We start from the raw sequence: 15,329 nt of genomic DNA on the forward strand, positions 1-15,329 counted from the left end.
TGGTACTGATTGGCCCGTGTCGGTAAACATTAGAAAAACTGCCCGCGGATTGGTTTAAAATGTAGCTGGTCTGACATTTTGTTTCCAGTATCAGATTTCATCTTGTGGAGTTGCTTTCCGTTCAAACAAACAGGAGTTGATCCTAAGGAGGACGTTCAGTAGAGTAATGGCAGAAGTTTCTGCATCAGAATCGCATGGCCGAATTTTGATATTGTTTTGGACCATATTTAGAATATTCTAATACTTAACAGAAGGGAAAAGAAAGTTATACTCCAACATCAAGTGTGCATTTTAAATGTACTGTTAAATTATACCAACATTTGTCTGCCTACTATGTCTAATGCTGCAGTAAATCTCTTATAAAAATAAAAAAAAAACCTTTTACATATTTGTTGAAACTGTCTCATCTTCCTCCCAGTGGTAAAACAACCAATCAGAGCCAGAAGGCGGATCTTAGCACTATCAAGCAGATCTTGTTGTGAATGCTAAGACTAGTTAGCATGGCCACCGATGATGGCGGATAAACAGTTTGCTGTTACTTATAAGTCGTTTCTTCCCATTAGCATATTTAGCAGCTAGTACATGAGGTTCCTTGAGATTGATTGACAACGCTAAGACCCGCCTCCTGGCTCTAATTGGATGTTTACTACCGGAAGCTGTGCGCATTGCTTCAGAGGGCAGCACAGGAAGATAATCTTTTCATACATTTGTCTCATAACATACTGACTCGGTGATAGTTTTAACAAGCAAAAAAGCACACATAAATTTTTTAAAAAAAAGTTATATACTGCAGCTTTAAAATTACTTTCGTTGAAGCAACTAATATTTTAAATAAAAATCTTGTCAAAAAATGTTTAGTTTCTCTCCTTAAACCCTGACTTCACAATTAAATTAATAAATTAAAGTGAAAAGACCACAATTATAATAAAACTCACACATCCCCATTGTTTAAAGAAAAAAATCCTAAGAAGTCGGATTAAAGTTTCCTGGAGACAAAAAACATGTTTAAGAAGATTTTTTTTAAATTTATTTTATTTTATTTATTTATTTCATTTTTTAACTGATGTGCAAAATGCTACTTGTGGCAGTGAACTGCACACCTTCTTGAACAAACCGTCTCTCAGGGTGGGGGGAAATGGTTGTGGCAGCATCATAATCTGGGAGTGCTTTTCTTCAGCAGACAATTATTCAGATCAAATGCTTCAGATCGGAGCAGTGAAAGTGTTTTTTTGTTTTTTTTTTGACATTGTTCCTAGTCAGAGACAAGAATTCTGGTTAAATGCTCAGTATCTTTATATCACTCATATGAGATGTTTAGCTGTTAAAGGCTGTAAATAAAACATGAGCAGAAATCTGCCCATGATTGAGATATATAACATGCACAGGGGACATCTAGTGGCAGTAGTTTGCCAAAGCAGCTCAGTTGGTTACTGAGAGATTTGTGAAGCTTTAGATCAATTATCCCTGTGACTGATTAAATTGAAGAGCCAGCATTCTGTCAGCAGCACCCAGTTTCAATTCTTGGTAAAAACACACCAGTTGAACCACATTGTTGACTTCTCTGGCTGCAATTTCATTGATTTTCTGGCATCAAAATCATAGTGGAGTCTCTGATATCTGTTTGACTTTTTACCAACCCCTTTAGCTTGGTAGCATCTGATCTGTAGACATCGTGTCTTAAGTTTGTGTGTTCATCCAAATTGTACTCTACAAACCTAAGTTATTCAGCCATATTCTTTTGATATAAAAAGGTTGTCTGCTGTCAACCCCTCCAAACTTGCATCTCTAGTCATGAATCTTAACATTTCACAGCGCTGCCGCCAGGTCTAGCTCCCTTTGATTACTGTACGTTTACATATTCCACTGTGTTTATCTTGGGACCTGTTAGCAGCTGTATGTACCGCTACCGCCTGGAGACAAACTTCCCCTTTTGAGAACAGTAAATCAATATTTTTATCTTGATCTTGGCATGTTTAGCTGAGGCCTGTGTAGTCTGGTGATTGAACTTTTGGGTTTCCTGCCTTTGCTCTGCACACATTGCATGGTATGATATCTATGTGAATATGGGATAATGCACTCCTGGGAAGATTGGCAAGTGTTTTAAATGCTTTCCACTTAAGATTAATCCGTCCCACTGCAGAACAATGGATTTCAGATTGTTGAGTTATATGTGGTATCGTCTTCAAAAGCAGAGGTTTATGTACATTTCCTCAGAATTTGAAGTGTATGACTTGGGTCAAATGCTTTGGGTTTCCTCCCACAGCCTTTTCACAATAGTTTGCTGGAGTTCTGGCCCATTACTCCTAACAGAACTGGTGGATCCGAGTCAGATTTGTAGGCTGCCTCACCCACACACACATTCTACCAACAAATTCTCTATAGGACTGAGATTGGGGACTTGATTGGACAAACCAAAAACTGACTTTGTTGTCCAGAAGCCCCTGCACCTGGACTTAGACTTCCCAGCTTATGTCTTTAGATGTTGCTTCAGAATTTTCACATAATGGTCTTTCCCAACGATGCCATCTATTTTATGAAGCGAACCAGTTCCTCCTGCAGCAAAAAAAACCCCCCAGCCCCACAATGATGACGCTACCACCATGCTTCACTTTGGGATGGCTTTTCTGCCATTTCCTCCCAAATGTAGTGATGGTCAAAACAGTACCGCTTTAGTTTCATCAGACCACTGATGAAGGTCTTTGTCCCTGTGTACATCGGCAAACTGCAATCTAGACACATTTCACTGTGGACATAAAGAACAGTACAGGATGTCTGGGTCAGGCTGTTTCTGTGTCTGTGAATAGAAAGGTGTTTGATACTGAAACTATGACAGGTCCACCTCATGATCTGTAAACTGTTCATGAGGTGAACAGTTTACCTCATGAAACTGTTCATGAGGTAAACTGTTCACCTGATAAACTGATAAAACCTCGACTGATGATGTCCACTTTTTCATAGATGGACAAGCATTCTTGTTTAAAGAAAAAAGGCCAACAGCCGCATAACGTTCAGATAAAATTAAGGGTAGTGCAATTTCTAAGTATGATTTTCAAATAAAGTTCAGGTTAATAACTAGTAGGAACTAAAAAGAACAAAGTGTTTTTTTGTGTGCCTCCAATTAACTGAAATGTGTCATTTAACCTATAACAAGTTTCTAAAGCCATAACATCTGGACTTTCTCCTCATTGTTTAAAGAGACAGTAATCAATCTGTATGTACACTTCTGATTTTGCAGACATTAATAAATTAATCTCTGATATAATAGTGACATTTAGCAGAAAGAAATAATTTTGGTTATTCTAGCCGACCTAAAACATAAGAAGTTTGTTGTGATTTAACTTTAGCCAGTTGAAAAATATATATATATTATTTTGTGTATGTAAATGTTTGGCATGTTTCTGTATGCACCAGAGCCTTTCCATCTCGAATCCTACAGAAGCAGACTTACTTACAAGGCCCTTGTTTTTTCCGTAACATTTAAAAATAAAAACGTCTTCTTTTCTAAAACACGTGGTTTATGTCTACGGGTTTTGGGGAGTGGGGTTGAAACAAACACGCTAACCGAGCCTAAAAAAGAATCCTTCCAGACGTGCTTTGAGGCAACGACCGCTCCATCAGGAAAGAAACGTGAGTGGCTCAACATAATTTATTTCCATTTTATGTTAAAATGTACAGAGTTCTTGCTAAGAAAGAAAAAAAAATAAAAAAAACAAAATGAATAAATTGAAATACATACAGGGACAGAGTAGAGAGCTGAGGCGGCTGAGCACGACTCAACCTTCACTGTGTGCTCCGCTGTCACCCGCGTCTCTTTATTTTGCGCTCTCTCTTAGCATACAACGCAACATGTACAATTACAAAGGATACAAAAAGGGAAGCAATATAAACAGACAAATATACCGAGCTCATTTGTACATGCCTCTTAAATGTAAGGAAGTCATCCTATACACACACACGCGCACACACATACACGCACGCACACAAGTAAAAAAGAAAAACAATAAAACGAAAAGAATGCCAAGTGACCTTTAGATATTTGTAGTCCTTTTGTTTAAAATAGCATTAATATACTACACAAAGATAGAAAAACTCTAGAGATGAGATGGAATGGAGAGGTTAAAGGCATCTTAAAGTCACTAAAAGTGAGTGGTAATTTTTTTACATTTTGAATTTCTTAGTAATTATCCAAGAGGCGAGCTAAAAAAAATGTTTTTTTTTTTGTTGTCGTTTCCTGAAACAGAAGTGAGAAGGTACGGGGGCAGGGGGCGCGGTGGGACAAAAAAATGACAGTACCAATATCAATGTCAGAATTTCCTTTTTATATTATAGAAAAAAAATCTCTACAATAGTTTTCTAAAGACAAAAAGAGTCAGCTTTTGTGTCATAAAAGAAAGCTGCCCAGTCTGATAAAATTCAGAAACCAAATGACGAGAGAAATGAGTACAGAACAGAGCGATACACTCAAAAGAAAGTATGCATGTAGAAAAAAAAATATAAACAAAAAAATATCCTCTCCTCTTTTGACTTTAAATACTGGTACATGGAGCGACCTGTTTACACCAGTCGTCTGAACGCCGTCCCCCACGGGGAGAGTAGGAGCGCTCACCCGTCTCTCACCCTGCTTTAGCTTAAGCGTGCCTCCGTCCGAGGGCCGACCCGAGCACTAGATTGGGCATTTTAGGCACACCTTTCAGAAAGGCTGGATGTCTGCTGCCAAACGTCTAGTCAGTGGGAGTGCAGAACGAAATACTACAGTTTTAACTAAAAAAATAAAATAAAGAACCCTTGATTTTGAGCAGGTCGACTCTGCTTCCCCCCAAGCTGCTAAAAAGAACAAGAACTGACGCTGTACACCGTCGGTCAGTGGAGTGTGGACAAAAAGAAGGAGCTGAATGTTGGACGTTCCTGAGCCAGCCGCCGATTGGCGACGGCTAGTCAGCGTGTGTGGATGTTACATATATATACGTGTGTAAGGGAAGTACCAGAATATTTACATCTAAAATTGTTTCCAAGTGGCAGCAAACTGGAAAATAATGCTACTTGCTTCTTTTATGGATATATCATTAATAAGACAGTAATACGCTCGTCTCTTCTGTCTTTGTCGTGTTTTTTGGTACAACACTGCCCATCTGGGAAGACGGAGACTCCGGAAAACAGCTCGGACGCCGCCTCAGATGCCCGAGCCTTCCGCTTTTTTATTTTTAATTGTTTTGCAGGAACCGTCGTCTGACCCGAGCTGCCTCGGAGAGACGCTCGACCTTTTCAAGGAGGCCGAGCGGGGGTGTGTGTGTGTCACCGTTTCAGAATGCCACACATATAAAGACAAAAGCATATAAGAGGTCGGACTGCACACGAGTATTAAAAAAAAAACGAACAGGAAAAAAACAAAAACGACAAGAAAAATAATATTTAACATTATGTTTAACAAAACAGTCCACCTACAAGCTTTCATGGTCTTTTTTTTTTAAGATAAGGCTTCCTATATCAATTAAAAGATTGTGTGCATGGTTGGATATACTCAGTTAACCATTTTTTTAAATCTCATTCGAAGTCTGTTGGAGGAAGGAATTCCTGTATTGTCTCTCTGGGTCATTCATGTTTTTTTTTTGTTTGTTTTGTTTTTGTTTTTTTGGTCGTTCTTGACCTCCCGCACCAGAGGCCGGGGGACACTGTACCCCGTTTTGGCTCTTTGAACGTCCGGGGGGCCCCTGATTCAGCCTCCCGAACACAGCTAGCTGAAGGGAGAACCAAGCCCCAAAAAATTAAAAAACCTGGACAAAAACGACTGCGCAGAGGAACAGGAAATCCAAGCACACTCCGCCTCCGATCAACCTAGCCCCGCCCCCCTCGCTGCCAGCAGAGGCGCCGGACAAGGCGGAGGGGAGCGAGGGGCATTTTAAAAACACAATGAGCGTCAACTCTGGTCCCCCATCTCCGTCGCCCTGCTCATCTGCTCATGTACGGCGACTGTTTTGGGACGCCGGCGTAGCTGTGGTGGGAAGGGCCCGTGTACATCATGTTGCTATGGTGATTGGGCTGCATAGGCTGCTGGGGGTAACCCTGCCCTCCCATCATGCCCATCTGCATCTGCATGGGGTACTGCGCTGGCTGGTTCATGTAGGGGGGGTTGCTGTGGTAACCGCTGTTCATCATACTCTGAGGCATTCTGTAACCGGCGGACATGGCGTTCAGGGGCGTCATGTTCATGGAGTTGTACGGCGCCGGCGTGGGCATGAGGTTGGGCATCATGCCGCGCTGCACCGTCAGCGTCCGGGTGGTGCCCTGCATGGCCGAGCTGCGGCCGTAGAGCTGCTGCTGGTGCGAGGCCGGCGCCAGCTGCTGTGTGGCTTTGGAGCGGATGGAGATGTGGCCTTTGACCGTGGCCATCTGCCCCTGCAGCCGGTGCGACTGTGGAGGCCCCAGACTGATGTTGGTGGCCGGCATGTTGCACTGCAGCTGCAGCGAGCCCAGGTTCATGGAGCTGGAGCCGAGGTTGGCCGGTGAGGTCATCGTGGGCTGGCCCTGAGGAAGGGCGTGGGGCGAGGGGGCCAAGCCCGGGTTGGACAGGGAGACACTGGTGGCGTACGACGTGACGGAGGCGGAGTGCGAGTATGGCATGGCGTGTGGGTCCATGATAGTGTTGGTGAGCTGCTGGAGCTTCGCCAGGCTGAACGTGGCCGTGGACTGCGGGTAGCTCCCTGTGCCAAAGTCCTGGCTCATCCGCTCGTAGATGGCACGGCCTCCTCCTCCACCCCCTCCGCTTTCTGGGATCTCCATGATCATGGGTGTGGAGGCGAAACCGTTGCCCATGCTGCACTGGGACAATGCCTGTTGCTGTGGAGGCGGCGGTGCTGAAGGTTGGGATTGAGGATTGGGGGTTTGCTGCGGCTGCTGAGGCGGTTGCTGGGGAACCTTTTTCTGTGACTGAGGTTGCTGCTGCTGCTGGTTGGTGCTGGGGGGCCTCTCGATCACCCCGCAGCTTTGAGGGGACTTGATACCGCAGCTGGGGGTGTTGGAAGGAGGCGGAGGTGGCGGAGGCTGCGGCACGGCGTTACTAGCTCCAGGTCCAGTTTGCTGGATGAGGCTACAGCTGCCCATTCCCAACTGGGACCCCCCAGTGGCTGTAGAGGGCGTGAGGCTGGGAGTTTGCACAAAGGAGCAACTGTTGGACTGCGAAGACGAGGACGATGGAGTGGCAGAGGTGGAGGAAGAAGATGACGATGACGAAGCTGCGGAGGGTCCTGCCACGACGGCGCCCGACATCGCCCCTCCGTTACCCCCGTTTCCTGTTCCGTTGCCCCCTCCACCGCCCATAGTGGAGTCGTAACTGCTGGGGTTGTCGTAATTCTCTGTCGTGCTCTCGATGCTGCCCAGGTCGCTGAAGCCGCTGTCCACAACCTGCTGCGAGTGGTCCGACACTGACGGCACGTCCATCATCGGAGAAGTCTCCATGTTCTGCTGGGATGGGGCGGACAGTGAGCTCGGGTGTTCTGGAGTGATTTGGGTGTAGCTGCTGCCGGTGCTGCTGCTACTGCCTGTGGATCCGGCAGGGCCCGGCGTACCGCCCCTCTGTCCAGCCGGTGTGGTCTCCACTACGCCTGAAGACAACCCTGGGCTGTTGACCGAGCGGACAGACTGGTTGGGCAAAGGAGGCACTGGAGGGTTTGGGAGTGGGCTGCTATGTTGTGAAGCTCCGCACTCCTCTACTAAAGGCAGACCCTCCTCTTCGTTCTCCCCTGCATGGCTGTAACTCTGCAGGGTCCGGCAGGCGGCTAGCGTCTCCTCACAGTCTTGGTAAGCGCCATGGTGCGGCTGCGGCTCGGCCTCTTCCTCCTGGGCCTCTCCTTGCGTCAGCGACTGCACAGCCTGCATCGTCTCAAGGTCCAGCTCGTTGGAGTGCTGATGCTGGTGGTGCGGATGGTGTTGGCCCAACTCCTCCTTATACTCGGAGTGCTGGTGTGGGTGGGAGTGTGCATGTTGGGGTTCCATCAACAGCGTGACGTCTTTGTCGTCCGGGTGTAGCGACTCCAGCTGCATGTTCTCAGAAGGGACGGCCATGGCAGTGACTGTCTCCACGGCTGCAGCCGCTGCGGCCGACTCCTCTTGCTCCCTGCGCCGCCTCTCCTCCTGCACGGGGTCGGCGGAAGGAGGCGGAGACTTGGCTTCCTGCACCTCCTTCTCAGCCTCCTCCTCCTCCTCGTCTTCCTCCTGCTTGCTGACATAGCTTGGCACCACGCTGTTGTCCATGTCTAAAAAAGCCTCGCCACCTTGTGGTTCTTCTTTGACCGGAGGAGAGTTTGGCCGAGAAGTGGGCTCGTCCTCGTCCTCCTCATCCTCCTCGTCTTCTTCGTCGTCCGAATCTGGTCTTTTTCTCGACTTGCAGCTGTTGCTCTTGTCTTCTAAATGCCCGTCACCTTCGTCATCCGCGTCATGCTCTTCGCTCCGCCTGCTGCCAGAACCCGGTGTGACGGCCGCTCGCCTGGTAACGCTGCTGCCTCCGCTGCCCATGCTGCCACTTTCCTCTTCTTCCCTGTCTTCGTTATCGTCATCGTCCTCCCCGTCAGCTACTTCTGCGTCGTGGGGTTGGGAATGTGGGGCCTGTGGCCCTGACGCTGACGAGGAAGACGAGGGGGACAGTAGGGGACGGGATGGTGGACGGCTGGGCTTGTCTTCCACCCATGCGGTTTCAGTGTCCTCGTCTTCTTCATCTTCGTCCGGCTCGGAGGTGGGCGGAGGCTTGGGGGCGGGCTGTGGTGGCTGGTGGATGGAGCGGTTCTTTGGCGGCCTCCCTCGCCTTTTGGGCACTTTTTGTTCAGTAGGTTTAGGGAAATAGTCGTCGTCGTCGGAGTCTTTCTGTTTGTCAATTTCGTCGAGTCGCAGACTTGCGGTAGTGTGATCCTCTCCCTGGAGCAGCTGGGAGTCTTTGTCCAGCCACTGTCTTTCCTTCTCCTGCTTCTCAGCCTCCTCCCGTTGAAGGTACCAGCCCCGCGGCTTGCGGCCAGGCTTCATTTTGATTTTAGGGGTGTGCAAATCTCCACTGTGGATCTGGCCGCCTTCTTGGTTAGGCCCACCGCCGGGGGGTTTCCCGGAATCGCATTTCGCCCACTGCGGCTTGCGGCTCTTTCCTTTTGGCCAGCCCTTCTTCTTCTTGACAGGGACCTCGGGGTTGACCATTGGTAACTCTGATGGCCTTGGTGCCAGAGCGGATATGGGTTTCAGCAAAGGTGTTAGTTCTGGAAAAGCAAGAAGAAAAGCAAGAAATCCATATGAAAACCCTACACCAGTGTATCTATACTAAACTCCTCACGTCTTTCATAAAAAACAAAAACAATTTGTTTACCATCTTCCTCTGAATCAGAGAGGTTGGAGTGGCGAGCTCTCTTGGGTGTTGGCTCAGACAATCTCAGAGCAGATCTCGCTGGGGGGTAGCGACGCAGTGGGTGGCCCAGGGACGTTTCCTCTACAAGTCTGGGCATAGGCCTCTCAGAGTCTGAGTCTACAAAGGGCTCATCCAACACCTCCGTCGTCTCGGAAATGGTCTCCGTCACCACGCTGCTCTGTGGGTGACTGCTCCGACGAAAACGAGGCCTCTTTAGGGACTTCTAGGAAGGAACAATGCATTTTATTTAGACATGCCAATCTCTAAAGTCTAAAGTCAGAACTCAAGTTTGCAGGGGATTAACACTGGAGATGCACCAGTCAGAATTTGTGGAGTTATGATCTTCAGTTTTTTTTTTGTTTTCAGATAGTGGCTGATTCAGAATTTTTTTTAAGATCTATGATTTAATGAGCCAACATGCAAAAAAGATTCAAACTATTGTTTTTTTTCTTGCTTTCCTGCCAGAAAGTAACTAATTATAGGCAACTTAGTGCCATGTGTGAAAGAGAGCAGTTGGTCTAAGATCAGATTTTACTATTTTATAAACAGTTAAAAATTATTTTAAAAAGCACATTTTAGGATGCTTTTACACCCAGACAATCTAGAACTGGAGTTCTTTTTACTTCAATAGAAGCCCGCCTGCCTTCTGCTTAAGCAGTTTGGATTCCAGATATTAGAAACATTCATTGTTTATATCAAGAGTATTTATATTTATAGTTTAAAAATCCTTTCTGGTTATTAAATGTTAAAATGCCATAGTCGTACTGAAAACAGATGGTGTGTGAAACAGCACAATGTTCTGCTGTGTCCACACAGATCACATATGTGATGGAAAACTATACGTTTAGGGTTGTCACTTCTGTCTCTTTGAATCGCTGCACTGTGAGGTGATAAAACTGGCCCAAATGAACTCTGGTCCATCTAGAGCAGACCAAACAGATCTGGTAAGAAAGCAGACTTAAGACTTAAGTTGGCTTTGTTACATTAACCAACACTTCGGTTAATGGCAAGTGTTCGTAGTGACAGTGTCATCCCCTCAAAGCGTGAAAGTTTGCTTGATTTGGAAATGTTGGCACTCTTTGAAATCTCAACGGACTCCATTTGCCTTCCTGTTATCTACTCAAAGTATTGCTCTCTCCTATGCCGAATGAAGTGCATACATTTTTTTTGAATAGCTTCTTTCATTTTTTTCCTCTGAATTAAATTTTTTACACCTCAACGACATTGAAAACAGTTAACTTCAGAGTATACTTCCCTCCATATCGCCATTTACAGCAAAACTGGTGAGATTGGATTTTTGACTTTCTGAGTGGCCTTCTTGGTGCAATTCTAATTCTGACAGCTTCAGCCAGTCTCTTACCTTGCATTTGAGCCCTATTGCTGGCTTGGTGAGGATGGGCGGGGAGCATCCCCTCTCTTCCTCGTCATCTTCGTCATCATCCTCCTCCTCCTCGGCATCGCTGCTCTCGCTGAAGCAGCTCCTGTCGATGGATGCCGCTTCGTTTAACCTGGACAGGATCGACTGTGTCAGCCCCTCCCCAGTCCCGTCAAGAAGCCTAGGCTTCGGGCCCCTCTTCTTTCTTGGCGGCCGCCCTCTTCGCGTTGTGGGGGTTATGGAAGGGTGCCTCGCCAAGTCCAGAGAGTGAAAAGCTGAGGAGTCTCCTTGTCTATCAATAGAGAAAAGGGACGGTGGGCTGCACGAAGAGCCGGCCGTCCGGCTCTCCCCCAGAATCTCATCGTCTTCATCGTCCTCGTCTTCCATGGGACGGATCTTGGGTGGCCGCCCGACGCGCGTGCTGTTCTTTATCTTGCCCCAGGGGCAGTTTTTGGGTGGACGACCCCGCGGCCGACGCTCGCCATTCGTCGGCAGAGGAGGGTGCGCCGGGTCTGGGAGAGACGGCGGGCCGTGGACGGACGGGGAAGCTGGGGTGCTTTGGTTGATGGGAAACCCCAGGAAGCCCTTCGTTTCTTCATCCTCCACTCTCTGCTGCATCTGCCAGGGTGTTGTTGGAACCTTGTGGTTTGGTTTCATCTGCTCAGATCATAGAAATATATTAAAAATTTATCAAAGTAGGTCAAATAAACCCCCCAATTTTGTGTTGCCTACCCCCTTATGAATGCCATCGTCTGGTCCTTCATCATCCTCCTCTTCCTCCTCCTCTTCTCCATCCGTTTCAGAGACAACGGTGTTTGTGACAATGACCGGCGTCCAGCGGAGACACTCGGGGTCAACTTCCAGCTGTCGCGGCCGAGCCTTGAGGCGAGCCATGTGGTTGGTCACCACCTTTTCCCTTCGCACCAACACAAGCCTGCAAAAAAAAGGAGTGTTACAGTCGTTTCAACTTAAACAGTACTAGACTAACTTGAAATGTTTCTTTCTTTAAACAGAGACTTAAATGTACCATGTCACAAATTTGTTTGTTAACTGCACCGGTACAACCTTTATCTACTCCAGCACCTTCACAAGTTTGGTAAAACATCAAAAAACAACTTTAATTTGTTCGATCAGTGCAATGAGGAGCAGAACAGCCAATGTAAAATAAATAATGAAACTCCAACAAAAACACAAGGTTGACCAACTTTGTCAAACATGTACAAAATAAACTGCAACAAACCTTCTTTCAAATGGTTCAGAAAGTGGAATCTAGACTCTAATGCGATCTAGAATTTCTTTCAGCATCAGGACCGATACAGATGTTAATATCAGATCGGTGCATCTCTACACTTTATTTTAGAGATAAATCAACATGAAAATTTGGGGCAATATAAGTATTTGCAATTAATACCGCTGTTATGGCTGACGAGATATGTATTTCATTACTGTTTCAACATGTTTGGGGAAAAAATGACCAGAAACAGACTGCAACAGGATAAATATAAATATCGGTCATTCATATTGGCTTGGTTTTATTTAACGAACAGATACCGCCATCTTAAAAAGTGACTAATATCAGCCAACGTTAGCGTTGATATATCGTGCGTCCCTGCTTTACTTCTACGCGCGATCACGACGTGCGACAACTTGCGGAAACCCAAGCGGAGCTCAGAACCGCTCCGGACATGTGAAGCCGTGTGGCTTTAAGCCGTCGCTCCTGACCTGTCTCCTCGCTGCTCCAGCATGCTGAGGCTGTGCAGGGTGGTGGTGATGTCCTGCGGGCAGATGCCCGTCTTCTTGCTGAGCTGCCGTATGGTGAGCTGCCGGTCGCGGACCTCGTGGAGACACTCCAGCACCACGCTGCGCCAGTACGCCATGTAGGACAGCCGGCCCAGATCCGACAGAGGTTTTTCCGGGGAGCCGGGTTGCCCTTCCCGTTTTGACAGCAAGTAGCCTAGAAAGAAACGGAAACGATTTTACGCATTGTAAGACCACGGGCGACGTTTTCAGGCATTTTGGGTGGACGGGCGTCCTTACTAAAGTCGATGAGGAAGCGTCCATAGCCCTTGCGCTGGTATTGTGGAAGAATCATGATGCATGATACGTTGTATTTCTGTTGACAGTGCTTCTCCTGCAGAAGAACAGAATAAAAAATATTAGCAAGTTTTTTCTTTGTGAATGGACATCAGGGTTTTTATTCTGTTTTCATTCTTGCAGAAGGAAAAATGTTGATGAATGATCCTTCAATGCAGGATTGCAGGGTGTGTCTGCAGCGTTTATTTTACTTAATACAGTTAGATTTTTACTGCACTTGCAGAAGTATTCCCTCCCTCTGAACTCATGTCATAACCGCACACTTCCGTTTATTTTAAGACCATTTTATGGGCTAGATAAGGTAATGCATAATTGTAAGAAATGTTTGTTTTTTTCCCCCAAAATATTTGAGAAGTATGGCTTGCATCTGACCGGTCCATTCTAGATCAACAACAGGATGTTATCTTGCAGGTACAACTCAAATCTTCTGAGGTGTTAGAGCTGTAGATGTCCCATAACTTTTTTTGGGGAAAAAATTTTACAATGACTGTACAAATTTAGATAAATATCTACCTCAGGAAATCTGTCATATAAAAAAAATAATAACCTCTTTACGATTTAAAATAAAGATAAACTAAATTTAGCAAAAAGAGGATGGGTAGTTTTTTTCCTGTGAGATGGAAAAAGTAATGCTTTTATGTGTAAAAGCACATAAATTCCAACATAATGAAAAGAAAAAGATCTAAATGAATATTACTAGAACTTTCAGTGCAAATATTATAAGAACAATATTAAAAACTGTTTAAAATTTGTTGTTAAATCTAGATTTAAAACATTAGCTGCTTCTTTTAATTCCTTTAGCCAAAGTTATTAAGAGCCATTGTTTAAGGCCCAATGAGCCACTTGTGGCTAAACTTCTGCAACAACTTCTAGAATAAAAACTGAAGTTTGTGGCTGTAAGAAAATATGAAAAGGTTGTTGCGCACTGGTTCCAGTTCAAAGGTGTAAAGGTATTTATCTCAGGAAAACAGCTTTCAGAGAGACGTTCCGAGTCCTGCATACCTTGGAGAAGTAGCCGACCAGATGGCAACCTTTGTTGTCGTTCTGCGTGAGGACGTAGAAAAGGAAGGGCTCCACATCGTAGTAAAGGGTCTTGTGGTCCAGGAACAGCTTGGCCAGCAGACACAGGTTCTGACAGTAGATTGTGCTCACGTTTCCATCGACCTGTGGCGGGACGAGAGGGGAAGACGCCAATGATTAGGACTTTTGGTCTTGTCTTTTGACACCCGGTTGCGTTCCCTGAACACATTACTCACCTCAAAAACAGAAACCTCGTCTTTCCTGTAGATCTCGTTGGCCGGAGGGTGGAACCAGCTGCACTTCTTCATGTGCTGGTAGAGGATGCTGCGGCTCTTCATGTAGCGTAGGCAGAACTCACACAGGTAGAGCTTGGGGAGCCTATGAAGACAGATGAGAAGATGGTTAAACATGGAATAAGTCCATTCAGAGTACAGACGACAGCAAGCGGCAACTTGTGGCACTTTAGAAAATGAAACGATTGAAGGCAACAGCTACACCTATGAGCACCGACTGCAAGTCATGTACATTTTGTGCTGATGCTTTTCGTCACGTTAGCTTACCTGCTGTACTCCTGCGGGTACGGAGACGAGTACCAGGTCTGGATTTCAAACTTGCCAAATTCAATGACTGATGGACAGCGCATCTGTGGATCTGGTGGACCAGTCACGCCGACTTTCTGTTTGGGTGAATGACAGACGAGGAAATGGGTCACAAACAGCTCATCATTGACAAGATACCAACAGCGGTTACCAAATAAAGAGAATGAAGTTAGATACGTCCAACTTCAGATAGATGTTTAAGAAGAAATGGAATATTGCTTAAAATTGGCTCTTTTTCAGAACTAATGTTTAAGATTGGCACTGTTGCGTTAGCTAGATTAAGTTTTTAGTTAGCTTTGTCCACGGCTGTCTGATTGTCTGATAGACGTATTTCACTGGGATATTCCTAAAAGGACACATATTAAGACATGCAGAAACACACATGCAGGTTTAAGATGCCCAGGGGGAACAGGCCTTGTCCCAACTCTACCCTGTGGCTTTAATCCATTAAATCTTTACAGACCAGTGTGACGAGCCCTGAATGCAGTTTATGACAATCATCAAGTCTTTTCCACTGCTACTCATCCAGATTAATCGCACTTTTTACAGTGAAATAACTGCTCTGTCAGCACCAAACACTTCAGCACCCAGTGAGGCTATTCCAGTCAGGATCCAAGTTTTATTAAGGCCTCTGCAAAGCCGGCCAAACACCCACCGTCTCAGGTTTACTGTGACACATAAACCCAGGACATAAAGGAGCAGAATTTATGCTTTGTCTCTTTATCTACCGTCTAACCCGTCAGGGCAGTGACAGTAAAGTTTATGAGCCAAACTGACAAGTGGGAGTGGATGCGTATATACACAAGGAGAAAAAAGAAGAAAAGAGGACAACAACCTAGCGTAATCAGCGAGCAGCACAGTG

The 15,329-nt window shown here is 45.9% G+C and overlaps 1 protein-coding gene across 1 annotated transcript in view; it reads right to left on the bottom strand.

The window, feature by feature from the left end:
* Nucleotides 1–3,632: 3,632 nt before the first annotated feature.
* Nucleotides 3,633–15,329, bottom strand: part of kat6a (K(lysine) acetyltransferase 6A) — a 35,009-nt gene continuing 23,312 nt past the window's right edge. The window contains exons 9-17 of the mRNA XM_008417660.3: nt 14,429–14,544; nt 14,105–14,246; nt 13,851–14,012; nt 12,792–12,885; nt 12,477–12,708; nt 11,487–11,688; nt 10,740–11,411; nt 9,341–9,602; nt 3,633–9,233 (exon numbers count right to left, since the gene is read on the bottom strand). Coding sequence (XP_008415882.1) covers nt 5,947–9,233; nt 9,341–9,602; nt 10,740–11,411; nt 11,487–11,688; nt 12,477–12,708; nt 12,792–12,885; nt 13,851–14,012; nt 14,105–14,246; nt 14,429–14,544 — 5,169 coding nt within the window. The 3' untranslated portion in view covers nt 3,633–5,946. The remainder of the gene's footprint in view (nt 9,234–9,340; nt 9,603–10,739; nt 11,412–11,486; nt 11,689–12,476; nt 12,709–12,791; nt 12,886–13,850; nt 14,013–14,104; nt 14,247–14,428; nt 14,545–15,329) is intronic.

This window comes from Poecilia reticulata, chromosome 9 (genome assembly GCF_904066995.2).
Source record: "Poecilia reticulata chromosome 9, P_reticulata-male-v2, whole genome shotgun sequence".
In the NCBI taxonomy this organism is placed as follows: domain Eukaryota; kingdom Metazoa; phylum Chordata; class Actinopteri; order Cyprinodontiformes; family Poeciliidae; genus Poecilia; species Poecilia reticulata.